This window comes from Nannobrachium achirus, assembly GCF_963921795.1.
Source record: "Nannobrachium achirus genome assembly, chromosome: 22".
Classification (NCBI taxonomy): domain Eukaryota; kingdom Metazoa; phylum Chordata; class Actinopteri; order Myctophiformes; family Myctophidae; genus Nannobrachium; species Nannobrachium achirus.
In genome coordinates this window covers 37,351,411-37,366,965 of record NC_137829.1, presented here as the reverse complement: position 1 = coordinate 37,366,965, position 15,555 = coordinate 37,351,411, and the positions used below count along the sequence as shown (strand labels likewise).

The following is a 15,555-nucleotide window of genomic DNA, read 5'->3' as shown; positions in this document are numbered from 1 at the left end:
AATGTACCCAAAGATAATGCTGCACTTATTTTGGAAATGTACCCAGGCCACACTATAGCCAACAGGCCTTTTTTGGCTTAAGTATGAAACTTGGTATATATATTTTTTTATTGGTGTAAAATGTTGTCTATGTCTATATACACTGCTCAAAAAAATAAAGGGAACGCATAATCATTGCAATGTAACTCCAAGTCACACACTTTTGGGATATCAACCTGGCCAGTTAGGAAGCAACACTGATTATGAATCAGTTTCATCTGCTGTTGTGCAAATGAAAAAGACAACAGGTGAAAATGAGGCAATTTGCAAGACAACCCCTAAAAAAGGAATGGTTTTGCAGGTGGTGGCCACAGACCATTTGCCTGTCCTCATCCTTTCTGGCAGATTTTTGGTTAGTTTTGGATTTTGCCAGTGCCCTGACCACTAGAGGTAGCATGAGGCGGTATCTGCAACCCACAGAAGTTGCTCAGGTAGTGCTGCTCATCCAGGATGGCACATCAATGCGCACTGTGGCAAGAAGGTTTGCTGTGTCTCCCAGCACAGTGTCCAGAGCATGGAGGCGATACCAGGAGACAGGCCAGTACACCAGGAGACGTGGAGGGGGCCGTAGGAGGACAACAACCCAGCCGCAGGGTTGGCAGGAGCACTGCCAGAGCCCTACAAAACGACCTTCAGCAGGCCACTAGTGTGAATGTTTCTGCTCAAACTGTGAGAAACAGACTCCATGATGGTGGTATGAGGGCCCGACGTCCACAAGTGGGGCCTGTGCTCACAGCCCAACACCGTGCAGCCCGATTGACATTTGCCAGAGTACACATGGACTGGGCTGTTCCCTTTATTTTTTTGAGCAGTGTACATTCATCGAACCACTGGCTGACCGCCTGTCAGCATATTTTTTTATTTTTTTTACAGGGGGTAAAAGTTTGGGGCCCATTCACTTATTATAAAGGGAAAAAAATACCCCCAAAACCATAGTTTAATCAATCAGGAAGCAGCCTTCTCGGTGACGTCACCATTAAAGAGTAAGTAAAAAACACGCTGTGATTGGTCAGTTGTCACTTTGAGTGGCAGAGTGCCTTACATCACTTCCGCCAGTCCTGTTTTAACAGTCGCACCAATGAACTGCAGGGGCGGATGAGATATCTAGCTTTTTATATCTGTGGGTACTGACTGGGTAGGTAGGTATAGGTAGCTGTGTGTGTTTAAGCCCGTAGCCCAATCAGGGACCAGCATGTCTGGCAACGTCATCACTTAGAGCCAATGAGGGACCATCATCACTGGCATCGCCAGTGGTGATGCCAGTGGTGAGCACACCTCACGGCGCACTCTGCTAGGCGCAAGTTGGCACCTCGACAGTTCTAATTCCAAACCTTCTTTCATTGTGTTTGCGGCAAAAACTATTTATGACTGCAAGAACTGTCCTTTTGTGTTCAATCTTTAATGTTTTCTGTTAGTAAATCCCCCTGGCTCTGATGTTGTTGTAATCATAACGTCTTTGTGTGTTTGTATAGTATTGTATGTCATAATTGTTATAAATAAAGATTTGTGAAATGAAAAAAAAAGAAAAAAAAGGGAGGAAGTTAACAGATTATTCAACTCAATCTGATCGATATCAGCGCCATGGGGTCCAGTTTGGTGCCAGTGGGGTCTGCTGTTTCCAGAGGCAATCTCAATCTCGACATATTTATTATTCATTAATAATCATTAAAAGCATAGAGGGGAAATATATATTTAAATATAATATAATAATAATTCACAGACCAATGTTTCTAGCTATCTTTAAGGAAATAATAGTATAGTTTATACAAGGCATAAAGGTGTGTCTTGGCCACACAACTAGCAGATTAATGTCTATAAAGTAGTGAAATGTAATTCGATAATGGCCATATATGGAGATCTGTCAGTCCTTGTTGTCCCTTTCATGCCCATTTATGGAGATTGCTGATATCATCAATATTAAGCCTGTATCTTGGAATGCCCATATATGGACAACTGTGTAAATCTCATGTGGTCTATGATGTTGGACATGTCAGTCATCTTCATATTTGGGGATAGTTACATTTTTAATTAAAGTCAATGAAGAAGATTAATTCACGAATACAATTATACAAATTAAACAATATAACGTATCTCTTAGCAAAATGCAAGGAATGGATTCCCGATGAAGCCGGGCGATTTGACATATATGGCCCAGTGTGCCACCAAAACTGTGGGAGGAGTGGCATGGCAAAAAAAAAGTTTTTTTTTTAATTAATGATGGAGAAATAATGTCATGGAGGTCATAGGTACCTGACTGATGTCACAAAAGGCTCACAAGTCTGAGATAATCCACATGGTAGCTGTTGTTAGACCCCATCTTTTTTTACGTCACATTACAGGAAGGACCAAGACAGCAATCCTTGTGATCAGGCTTGAGTCAAGGTGGGATGGGCAGCAGAGTTCTTCTCAGGAATGTTTAACTTGTTCCGCTGCTTCCCTTCACTCCGAGTGCTGAGTGATGTCTTCAGGATGTACAATTAGTGCAGCAAAACAGCCCACAGAATACCGGTATGCATTCCTTGTGGTCAAAAACAAACAGGTTGACATATGGAAGCTACAGAATACTATTCATTAACGAGACAGGGTCTAATAAAGACATGATACCAATGTTGATCTTGGACTTCATGTGGCTAGTCTTTGATGATACCGATCATCTATGATTTATCTACGACATATGACTCTATATTTGGGTACAGTTTCACTACCGTTTCAGCCTGATCAGACTGCCATTGACATCCATTAAAATAACATTTTAATTAAAGTAAATATTTCTGATCTGCTCAGGTACTATGCCACATATAAACTCTTGTCAATGATGCGGGGGATGGATTCGATGGCTGTTCCTAGCTGCTCCTCAATACCCTTGAGGTTGAAGCGGTCGTTATAAGTGATCAGGTTGATGGCAAGACCCAAATGTCCGAAACGGCCAGATCGGCCGATGCGATGAAGGTACGTTTCCCCCAGCTTGGGAAAGTCAAAGTTAATGACAACGTTGACAGATTGAATGTCGATTCCTCTTGTGAAGAGGTCAGTACAGACAAGATTCCGGCACCGGCCATTTCGGAAGTCATGGAACACTCGGTTGCGGTGCTCCTGTCTCATTTTTGAATGAATGTAGTAACACGAGTAGCCCAGCTGGGAGATCTTCTTGGCCAAGAGCTCTACTCTGTGAGAGGAGTTGCAGAAGATAATGGACTGGTTTATCTGGAGCTTGGCGAACAAGGTGTTAAGGCAATGAACCTTTTGCTTTTCAGTCATGTAGACGTAATATTGAGTTATCCCTTTAAGGGTAAGCTCCTCCATCAGGTTAATCTCATAGGGTTTATGCAAATGAGAATTCATGAACCTCTGCACATTGATGGGGAAAGTTGCAGAGTAAAGCAGAATCTGCCTCTGTTTAGGCAGGAAGCGCAACATGTCCTCCATCATCGCCACAAAGTCCTGAGACAGGAGCTTGTCTGCCTCATCCAAGATGATCATTTGGACCTGGTTGACTTTGGCCACTCCCTTCTTGATCAGGTCTAAAATCCTCCCAGGGGTGGCGATGACCACATGTATGGTTTTGTCAAGTCTCATAATGTCATCACGTAGGTTGGTTCCACCTGTGGTTGCCATGACCTTCACCCCACCCATATGTTTGCTGACCTGGATACAGATTTGGCTCACCTGCAGAGCCAGTTCTCTGGTAGGCACAATGACCAGAGCCTGTATGCAGTCTTTCTTCAGGTCAATGTGTTCAAGCAAGGGAATAAGGTAGGCTCCGCTCTTTCCTGTGCCATTCTTGGCTCTGGCCAAGATGTCCCTTCCTGACAGTACAATGGGAATGCTCTCCTCCTGGATTGGGGATGGTTCTTCCCAGCCCATCTCAAAGATTCCCATAAGAAGCTCCCTCTTTAAGCAGAAATCTTCAAATTCACTGCCTTTAGTCGCAGTCACATCCGAAGTTTTAATTCTTGTGTCCTTTGGGCGGAGTTTCAAATGTTTCTTCCAGTCATCTCTAGGCTTGATGACAGTGTTAGCTGTGGGGGCTGGCTGGCAGTTACCATTGTTGATTATGCTGGAGCCCTTTATTTGTTGTAGTTGCTGGTGTTGTGGGCCTCCTCCTCCATCTCTGCCTAGTACTCCAACAGGCTTAATGGCAAACTGACCATTCTGATTGGACACGCTCCAATTCACTGGGTTCTCTGTTCTGGCTGTGCTCTGCATATTTACAGAGAGGTTTCTACAGTGTCCAATTAAAAGTGGTCCAGTCCTTGGGAATTGTGTTTATTTAGCTAATAGTATCCAAGTTTGTTGCTTTTCCACCCTCTGACTGCTGGTATTTTACTTTGTGTTTACCAAGGTGAATGTCTCTTCCTTTAGCTGACTACAAAGGTCTGTGGAACAAAACCTTAACTTAAGACTATATCATCCATGACGTCACTTGTTGACATCATTGCTGATGTCACTAAAGGTCAAACCAGCTGAAGGGAAATCTCTTCCACACCAAGGCAAATCTTATGTTTTCGCCCATGTCTGTGTCTGAGAGTGGTTAATGCATTACTGGGCAATAGTCCAAGTTAATACTTCCACATGTTCTTCATCTGTTTTATATATAGTTGTATTTGACGGCACAAATATGATTTGATTTTTATTTGGATCTCTTTTAGCCATCGGCTACTCTTCCAAGAGTCCAGCACACAATACATTGCATATTATGTAGTGATACGCGGAAGCGGGGATTGAACCTGGGACTCTTACTCGCCAGTCCAACGCACAACCAGTCGTGCTAATAGGGCCGAGCCCGATTAGCAGGGCTGTTGTCGCTGGTTCATGGCTGGTACTAACTGTGGGGGCTACAATCACCTGTGGGGTGAGACCCAAATGTCCGAGGGGGCTACAATCACCCCCCTGATCTTTGGAGCGCGCCCTCGCGCTTCACGCCGCGGACCGCCGCACACGACGTGGCCCTGTCCCTCACGCGAGGATATCACGTTCCTCATCCTGCCGACAACGCCAGATTGTAGTGATGCACGGAAGCGGGGATTGAACCCGGGACTCCCACTCGCCAGTCCAAGACACAACCAGTCGTGCCACTAGGGCTCAGCCCTATTAGCACGACTGGTTGTGCGTTGGACTGGCGAGTGGGAGCCCTGGGTTCAATCCCTGCTTCCGCGCATCACTACACATACATCATATAATCATATAAATGGAGGTCAAAGGGGCTTAGATTGGGCTGAAATCATACCCACCCTCTGTATAGTGTAGGCCTATTTATTTGTTGATGGGTTCATGACAGTTAATACAGTAAATTACATTTCCTGTTGTTTAGTAATGTAAACAAGCATAAATGAGATTAAGGAGGAGGACAAGTGAATACAATTCAAGAAGTTTATTTGTCACATGCTTATATAATTATGTGCAGCTAGTAGTGTGGCAGTGCTAACAATGTCCACAATATTGATAAGATAAAATGCCTATATGAGGTCAGTCGACCATGAAGTATGACTCCAAATGTGGTGTCGTTTTGTATTTCAACACAATCAGAGCTCCATTGACTTCCATTATAAAAAGTAAAATATTTCATCTTTTTATATACTTTCTCTTCTTGGTATATACTTTCTGTTTGTTTAGACTTACTGTTTTCTTTTTTTTGTTCTTTCTTTTTATCTTCCTTATCTACTGCATACTGTGTTCTATTCGTCTGTCATTCAATGTTATATGAGATACTTTAATGGTTTCCTGTGGAAATAAGTCTTTTCGTGGATCTCCTTTTAGTAGACCTTGTACCAGTGAACTGTACCGTCATGAAACTGTACCTTTTCCTATGCAAACTTCTAATAAAGTCTTCAATCAATCAATCAATGAGGGAAAAGAAATTAATTGGAGGCAGTGTGCTCCTACCTACAGTGAGCTCCTTCTTACAATTTGTGATATGCCTCTAGACGTGTAGACTTAGACCTTACATTCTTGCTGTGTCCTTAACAAAAGGAGCAACATCTGGTCAGTCAACTGAACAGACTTGACAAACAGTGTCAGAATCACCCCCCCCCCCCCCCCCCCCCCCCCCGTTTTGGGCTTATAATGACATGCCCAAAACTGGAAGGCCAGGGTGTTAAGTGGTTAACAAGTGACTTAAATGCAGCCAGCGTTCTTCAGCTTGCCAAACCGGAGATTCAGCACAGACAATGAATGCATAATGACCGATGTTACCTCCAGCAACATTTTGGAACCAGTTTTGTGGGTACAGCATTAACCCTTTATACTCTATAGTAAGTAGGATAGTGTCACTTACAGTACCAAGTAGAACTGATGTTCAGTTCAACAAACTACACAACACGACACTGTCATGCAATGGTTTATACAAGATTCACCAAGTGGTTGTTTTTTGTCACTTGTACCTGACTTATACAGGTAGGCCTACATTACAAGCAGCGAAATGTTGTTGGGGCGGTGGAGACTGTGTGTCACGTGTGAGTGTGCCTGGCCTGCTCAACAGCGATCCTCCCTTAACGTGTGTGTGTGTGTGTGTGCGTGCGTGTGTGTGTGGTCAGCAGTCGGTATTGCCATGATACGGACATAGCCAACCAGCCAGCCACATAGCAGCCACATACGGACATACCCACTCGGAGCTGGAGGAGCGGCTCCACCGCTCAAAAATATATATAGGCCTATAAGAAAGAAAATAAAGATAGCATGGAATGACAATAATAAGAATGATAGGATTAGCACACTAATACTTAGGAACTTGTCTTAGTAACTTAGACACAGTAAAGTGTTTCTGTGTGCAATCAATTTCTGATCAAAGCAGTCAAAGTGAAAATGTGCAGATGTGCAAGGCAACAGGATCAATCAAATGTGCAACGTCATATACTGTACCTTAAACACTTATTGCAGGGGTGGGCAGCATTTTCCCCCCAGGGGGGCTTACTGACTTTTGATAAAGTCATGCTAAATTGTTTTAAAACTGCATGAATTTGATAGACACGACCCCTTACTATAGGGTCAACACAGACTAGTTATATAGATATAAATGTGAGTACTGTGTCACTCACATATCAAAGATATTGCATTGTTATAATTATGGATCCATATGGCAGACCTTTTCACCGTTACATGATAATCATTTAAACAATTTCAGTATACGGATGGAATATGGAATGCAGGTATGTACTCAAATGGTACATAATTATTAATAATTAATTGAAGTCAAGTTAAATTAATTTCCTGCAAAACCATTAAGATAGTGCTGCCTTTTAAGATGTATATATATATATATATATTTATTTATTTTTTGGGGGGGGGGGGGGGGGGGGCTTTTGTTTTTCTTTGAGGACTTGGAGGACTTATTGGCTTACTCTTTCTATTGTTGTTTTTGTTTTCTAGCCATGTCCACATTAAGGCCTCGAAAAAAATGTAGGAAGCCGAGAGCCCCATCTCAGGCGTTTGTTGCTTGGGAGCAGGGACATACTGGGCCCCTGATTCAGCCTAGGAAAAAGAGTTGGAGAGGCCCTCATTGCGTGCTATAGAGAGAGATCTCTCTATAGCGCTGCTGCTAATCAAAGATTTGCCATTTCAGATCATGACAAGTGACAAGCCAGTGGGCCAATTACATGAATTAGGCCTATATTTCGTTGTTGTCGGGTGGAAATTTTAGTTTTATTTTTTTATTGTACATTCGCACACTTTGTTTTCTGGTGCTTGTGCTTGAGGCTTGAGTGGCAAAACAAGACAGCCCGATTTTTCGGCCCTTCGTCTAAATCAGTGGTTCTCAACCTTTGGGTCGGGACCCCCAGGGGACCCTCCAAATTATTTTGGAGGGTCCCCAGATGATTAACTTAATGTGCAACATTGTTTTCTCACTCAACTGTAAACAAACCAACATAAAGTTTAAGTGTATAGAGGGTATCTGCACATTTCTAAATGTGACAATTTAAGGACTTTACTCACCCACTGCTTTTTTAAGACCCCTTCTAATGGTCCACACTGCCAGGATTTTGCCTACCTTTAACGTGGGCGCGCGCGCGAATCCATTGCGCGATGGTTCACCGATTGCATTCTCAATACGATCCAGTCATGGTAAGGAACAAACACAACCAAGAGTGATTGCCCAATAGCGAAACCTATTCAGCGCCACGCTGGTGTTGTGTAACATTGAACCGGATGACATTTCGGCAGACAGGATACAGGCGTCGTTGTCCCGCCCCCCCAGTTCCGTTTTGGAAGATCTGGATCCGTTTTTTTGTGAATAGGGCCCGTCCATAGAGCGCTATGGATGGCAAATCGGCGATCATACTTTTTTGTTTTATAGTTATTGCAGCATTTTCATAACTCGTCATATTCGTCATAAGCAGAGTGGACACATAACTATAACTCGTCAAACTAGTCATAAGCAGTGGGTGAGTTAATACCTCTAAAATGACAAGTTAAACATTGGCCAAATTGTCAAATATTAGAGGCAGAAATTGTGAAAATAGCTGCTGCGTTGTGAGCATGTAGATCTGCTATTTTCACAATAGAACCGTGTTATACAAAATCGAATGCCTTGACTCTTTAGTGCTGCTCGTTAGGGTGGGGGGGTCCCCAGTGAAAATACGATTATTTGGGGGGTCGCGGCCTGAAAAGGTTGAGAACCACTGGTCTAAATCACGTCCAACGTACAAGTCCAAAATGCGAGTCCATCCATGTGTGTGACTCGTTTTGGATGTTGTGACATGATGGCGACGTGAAGCTGAGCACCACAGTGCACTGTGGTGTTTGAAGGTTGGTTCTAGCAGCCTCAAGACTAAGTACGGTTGCACACCGAAAACAGCTGATCTACAAGCTCGCAACAGATGACAAGTGTAAATCTGGCATTAAGTCAATAGTATATATATTCCACAGCTGGCGGTGTACAGTTATCTGTAATCTGAGAATGCTTGGGTATGTGACCTGATAGTGTAAACAGGAAGTAGCAAAATTCCAGCCGCAGAGTGCACACACACGCACGCACGCACGCACGCACGCACGCACGCACGCACGCACGCACGCACACACACACACACACACACACACACACACACACACACACACACACACACACACACACACACACACACACACACTCACGTGCACACACACACACACGGCACACACAAACACAAAGACAAACAAAGACCAGCCTAGTTTAAATGCCCGGTCGTTGAGATCTGTATCCTGTTGCTCAGGGTGGTACGCACACACGTGAGAGAGAGACAGAGAGACAGAGACAGAGAGACAGAGACAGAAAGAGAGAGGCACATATCAGATGCAGGGCAGTCAGCCCAGGGCTGCCTGCCTGCCAGTGAGCGATAAGGAAGGCAGGGGTCACTCCCTCCGTGTCTGCAGTCCATGTTTAGCCTTCAGACACCCACTGAAGCTGCAGGGGTCTTATGTCTACTGAAGCTCTATGTACCAGTGTGGGTCTCAAAAGGTTTTCATGCCAAGGACCCCAACATTGACACATGTTGACCCGCATTTGGAAAGATATGCCAGGGACCCACCAATAAGGTGGAGGATAAGGAGGATTTGTATGGCTCTAGCAGGGATTCTCAAACATTTCACATTTCAAGGACCACCGGTTTGAAATGCATGAGGGGCCGCAGACCCAAATTTGATATAATTTTGACCTACGAGACCCCCCAATCTACACTGTAGGATCATCAGTGTCCATTTAACTCTGAGGTACAACTGGAACCAAATGGACCTGTTCCGGTTGTACGCTCTCTGAGTTACAGACACATAAGGGTCCATTTGGTCCCTGGCTATATTTGAGGAGACGATATCCATCTATGATGATATCAAGTTCTGCCTGCCCACCTCGGAAGAGCCAGCACATTTTAGAGATGACCCACAAATAGTATAAAGCTGGGGTGTGCGTGTGTGTGTGTGCGCGCGCATGCGCGCGTGTGCATGTGTGTGTGTGCATGCGTGCGTGCGTGCGTGCGTGCGTGCGTGCGTGCCAGTGGGCATGAGTTGCATTTGCACGATCGCAGATTCGCGTCCTCCCATAAACTTTGTCAAGATGAATTACATCCCGTGGTGCAAGTCTGGCTGCGCTGCACAATGTCTTAAAGCAATAGTGTATAAAGGTCAAACTAGCATCATACCATTTCTGACTGTTTGTAAAGAAGACAAAGTAAGTATAAGGAGGGAAGTAGCCTTGGGGACCAAAACAGTTCCCAAACCCATCTCCCGTTTCTGCAGCACAAGGCAGCTTGATGTACAAATAAACACAGCCCCTGGTCATGATGACATGAAGCTAGTATGTCACAGGGATCAACCCTTGATGCTGAGTGCCAAATAGGGAGGCACTGGGTATCATTTTTATGGTCGAACTCCGACCTCCTAGTCTCTGTGCGGACACTTCAAATGACCAAGGCCACACTGAGCTGGTATAAATGATCCCAAATGTGTGTTGTTTGCGTTTGGAGATTACAAGATTATCAATTCAAATGAGTTCATATTGGAAGCTGATATCAGAATCATCCCCCAAATAAAGATTGTGTATGCTCAACAAACACAAAATGTTGAATACAATTGATGCCAAATTAATGACACCACACGAAAGCAGGGCTTTGAACTATATTAGTACAGCTTAACTGTACTTGTGAACATGCAATTAAAAGGTCTTACTGTCTTATGGAATAAATGAAGTGGATAAATGAATGAACAAATTGCTACCAAATCGCAAGACAAGAGAACAAACAACAAACAATAAGCAGTTCAAACGTTCTCACCTGGTGCGTTCTTCTGCAGTTTCCTCAGCGCCCTCACCAGACCGTTGAAGCCCTCCAGGCTCTTGTCGTTCTGGCTGTACAGCAGTATCTTCTTCACATCGATGAACAGACGAGAGATGCTGATGGGGACGACACAAAAGACAATTAACGAAAGCACCGGGAGCGGGTGATAGATACCTTTAGTATCCCACGAGGGAAAATCAGGTGATGAGGATCAGATGTACCTTAAGCCATTCAGAACGGGTACACTATATTGTGTATCATTATTTTATGCTTTAGCTAATGAAAAATAGCAGATATACAAGCTCGGTGCAGCGCTGCGAGCTTGTAGATCTGCTATTTTTGAAAAATTGTGAAAATTTGAATTTTGAACCGATTCGTGTTTTCGAAGTGTGTTTTGAATCTTTCTAAGCTATTTTTCAATAGTTAAAGCCTTCAATAATTCTAGGCCTAAAAGGGTTAAACAACTTTCCAAACTGCAACTGAAATGTGTCAAAAGCATATAAAATACCTGATGCATTTATCAGATAAATTGATACAAAATCTGTTGCTTTTGTCATTTATTCCATGCAATGAACTCTAAATGAATTGGCTCAGTTCTACTGTAAGACCACTGGGTTTAATGTGAAGGATGGAACAGACACTCACATTGAATCGTTGAAGTTTCCCACCACTCCAGGACTCTCTCCCGGGGTGGGGTAGCGGAAGCAGGGGTTGTTGGCGTTGCAGATGATGCCCTGTACCCATGGCAGCGTGCCTGCCGAGGGCATGGCCTTGTTGGGGAAATGGCCTAGAAAGAAAGAAAGAAAGGAGGGGGAAAAATGAAAAGCTGAAACCACTCTACAGTGGCACTCTACAGCAAAGTATACAGGTCAAAATTCACAGGGCCAGGACGGGACTTGTTTTAGCCTGCGAGTTATCCATTTTACAATCTGTGTTATACATCTATTTCGAATGCTTCAGTTTCATCTTTGGGTGTTGTCTTGGTCTCAGTATAATTGCTGGTTAGTTTTAGTACAATGCACTCTACAGCAAATACTGGACAACGATGAGGGCTGTAAATGAGTGTCCCAGATGACCTCGATAACGTCCAAGATGTCTTTGGCAACAACAGCTTCTACATAAATCAAACACCGGCTCCATGTTCCTACGTTACGCAAATGTGGACCATTATTACCAGTGGATTCACGCCATCGTTTGCCTCTTGGCTGAGAATGTAAAAAGCCCTAAAACTTTATCTTTATAACTGCCTTTTATCAGCGAATGACTCCGCTACTGTTTACAGTGTGTTAACTATCACAGTGGACATGATAAGGACTAGAGAAGAGTTGATGGGTGGTCTGGAGGTTGGCCTGACATTAACTTGTGATACAGTTTCAGGTTTTCATCTCTCTGCTTTGATCGGACTGGTTTGATGTGGTCAACAAAATGGGACATGAGTGAACTCAAAATGGTGGCAGTTTGCATGGACCTTGGTTCTAGGTCACTGTGCGCGTGCGTGCGTGCGTGCGTGCGTGCGTGCGTGCGTGCGTGCGTGCGTGCGTGCGTGTCTGCGCGTGTGTGTGTGCGTGCGTGTGCAAGTAAACAATATGTCTCTCTCTAAGATTGGTATTGATTAGCTGTCTTTCATGCACTACAGTACAGGCGACCGCTGGCCCTGACAAATATCGATAATGACCTTTGTTCTTTGTCTGTGGCACTACTGTACATTTAACCCATATCTTATGCCCCAGTCAGTCTTGTGTTTGCAAGCAGGAGGCCTAACAAGCCAACATCAAGGGAACTCACGAGAGTCAATCAGCTCTGCCATGCATGCTGCATGCTGCATGTTGTCAGCTGCCTCTCTACTAAACATATATTTAGAGAAATATGACCCTGGTATGAACCAATAACAGTATTATGTGTCATCTGATTACACAGATGATGGGACGTTCTGTATTCATGAGCAGTTGAGTGAGAGAAATTGCATTCTTTTGGGATATATTTTACCAGTGGCACAAAGATCCCCATAACATACATACAGTAATGGAACCAAATGGACCTGTTCCATTATGTATCACTGACTCTCAGAGTTACAAACCTTTAAGGGTCTATTTGGAAACATAGTCTGTCATGTCATAACTTTTGTGAATTATACAAAATGGAAAGAGATGTTTGAATTAGTATTATTATATATTTTCTGCTTTTGCCGTGAGTACACGGTGACAATTTACATTATACGTAATACTCCATTTGTTGCTGAGTGGCTGAGCTGATACAGGGTGAAAGTTGAGACACAAATTATATTGTAATTCTTTTTTCTCTCTCTCTCAGGGAGTCATTTTCATCACGTGTCCACAAACTAAGAGCAAACAAACAATGACCATTGGACTGTGCCCCTCTAACATGAAGACCTTGCGGGACTAAACTAAACATGTTGCTATTCTCAGCAGTACAGTTGTTTACTTCAAAACCAAGGAGAAGGCATTTTGAACCAAATGATCAAGACATATAAGAGAAGTAACACGTTACTAAAATGGGAAGTAGAGACAAAACAGGAAGCTTAATTTGAGGATAATTGAAGAAAAGAAAAGGACAGAACAAACCCTGTTTCATTTAGTTTTTCATGTATGTCCAAAACCGCTTGTTTTGTATTTATCATTTAAAAAATGATTTAAACTAGTGAAAACAGCCCATCTACAAGCACACAATGCCTCGCGGTGCGAGGCGTTGAGTGCTTGTAGATCGGCTGTTGTGTGCTTGTAGATCTGCTGTTTTCACTACTTTTGTGCAAACAGTTACATTTTTTCCTAATGGCCCAGCCTGGACCGGCCGAGAATGAACCGGCCGTTCGGGAGTTGTCCCGCTTTTCCCAATGGCCAGCACGTCCCTGCTTGGGAGATCGATGTTTGTCCTTCATAATCCTTTTCAGCTTGCCCAAGTTCCTACTCTAATAAATGTCCTGCAGAGACTGAAGAGAGCACCCAGAGCTCTGCCCATACCATAATGGTCATGCCCCCTGCCAGGATGTGGCGAGGTTAGAAGGATTTTTGGATCTTTTGTTACACCTTGAATTCATTCATATTTTCAGCTGTCTCATGTGGTGTGTGTGCGCATAACTCCAGGTCAGGCCCTTGGTAATCTCTCAAGACAGACTCTGATGCTACGCAAGTCAGATGAAAAGAAACAAAACAGAGAGGACGTTCCCTTTTATTTGACGATGGTTAGCCAGATTGGGCCCTTGGTGATGTGCGCACCGAGGTACTTGAAGCTAAATGTAGTGTGAATGGTTGAATGTAATGCACATTTGGATAAATGCACCATTTACCATGTTACAATACATTCATCCAAAATGGAACTTTTTTTGTCTTTTGATGTCTTACAAAGCTGCCGGAGACAACCCCATGGCTCTTAGCCGTTTTAACAGAAGCCAGGGATCAGCGGCGTCAGTTCAGAAAAAGCTAAGGTATGGCAACATGACTGGTGTCTTGCGCAAGACACCAGTCATGTTGCCATACCTTAGCAACAGGCACGATTACAGTACATTTTGTTATTTCCCCCTGTAGCCAAGGTATGGCAGCTGCCATAGCTTGCCCGACCAGTTCAATTGACGCCTCTGCCAGGGATACTGCATGGGGTCGGACTTATTTTATCTTATCTTAGCTCAGTCTTATCTGTGTCACTCTTATCTCGGCTGAGCTTGAGTTGGTGGGAAGACCTCCACTGTATGATATCAGCCAGGAATATAGCATATCTGCTGTAAATAAATAATGCAATGACATCATGAATGCCAGCAAATTGCACACTGCCCATTGAACAACACATTGTAGTTGACATAAAATCATAGATTAGAGGAAAACATGAACGGAAAACAGATTTGTGTATCAGAACTTATTAATACTATTAGGCCTTCAAAATCCTCCCTGTTACATGCAGTTGAGACCAAATCTATTTGTGACATTAGCTGATCTAAAAGCTCATAATGTTGCGACGCATTGTGAGCTTCATGTGGTTAACATAAAACATCATGACAGGAACCATTTTGTTGTGCCCCAGTCTAAGGGTGCTTGAAAACACAACATTAAAGTGTCCATCTTCCCCAGGTCCCAACTACCAAGCAACCATAAGACGGATATGCCCCCTGTGTGCACCACTACAGTAGGTGGTCTGGGTCTCGTTTTATAGGAAAACTCCTCAGTGATTAGCCACTCAGGAGCTTGGAACACGGGCGGCAGTGGCTTAGGGGTAGAGTGGGTGCTCACTGCTTCCAGTCCAATCCCGGGCTCCCCCAGAGTTGGTGTCGAAGTGTCCTTCAGCTGAACCCCTAATTGCTCCTGATGAGCTGGTAGGTGCCTTGCATGGTTCCTCCGCCATTGGTGCATTAATGTATGTATGAATGAATGAATGAATGTAATGCGCAATCATTGTAAAGCGCCTTGGATAACGACACTATACATGCACCATTTATTATTTATTTGGAACCATGGAAGTTACCCCACCAATCAAAAGCTGGTACACACACACAGACACACACACACACACACACCTGGCACATAGGCTACACACCCTTCCAACAAAAACTTAACAAAAATATAACAAAAACAGAACCCTAGTCGTAACACTTTCTTCAAAAAATGTGTCCCCGACTGCTACACAAGAGGCGGTTACTACCGAACAACTACATTTATATTCTATAGCCTCATGTTCGTCAGTATCATTGTGCAACTCGGCCTGTGGTCCTTCTCATACTGGCATAGAAATCTGGCAAAATGTAAACCATATATATCACTGATGCTAAATG

General features: G+C 43.7%; 2 protein-coding genes and 1 long non-coding RNA gene across 3 annotated transcripts in view; 1 reads left to right on the top strand and 2 right to left on the bottom strand.

The window, feature by feature from the left end:
- Positions 1-15,555, top strand: part of LOC308308325 — an 839,845-nt gene that overhangs the window by 264,727 nt on the left and 559,563 nt on the right. The window lies entirely within an intron of this gene.
- Positions 2,827-3,918, bottom strand: LOC308307748 (putative ATP-dependent RNA helicase ddx6; the record flags this gene model as incomplete). The annotated part of the gene is made up of 1 exon (XM_080753024.1): positions 2,827-3,918. One exon carries the CDS (start codon positions 3,916-3,918, stop codon positions 2,827-2,829), a length of 1,092 nt encoding a protein of 363 aa, XP_080609150.1.
- On the bottom strand, positions 10,762-12,585 carry abca4a (ATP-binding cassette, sub-family A (ABC1), member 4a; the record flags this gene model as incomplete). Its single annotated transcript, XM_080753478.1, has 3 exons — positions 10,762-10,894; positions 11,424-11,565; positions 12,564-12,585. The coding sequence occupies 3 exons, from the start codon at positions 12,583-12,585 to the stop codon at positions 10,762-10,764; spliced, it is 297 nt and encodes a 98-aa protein (XP_080609604.1).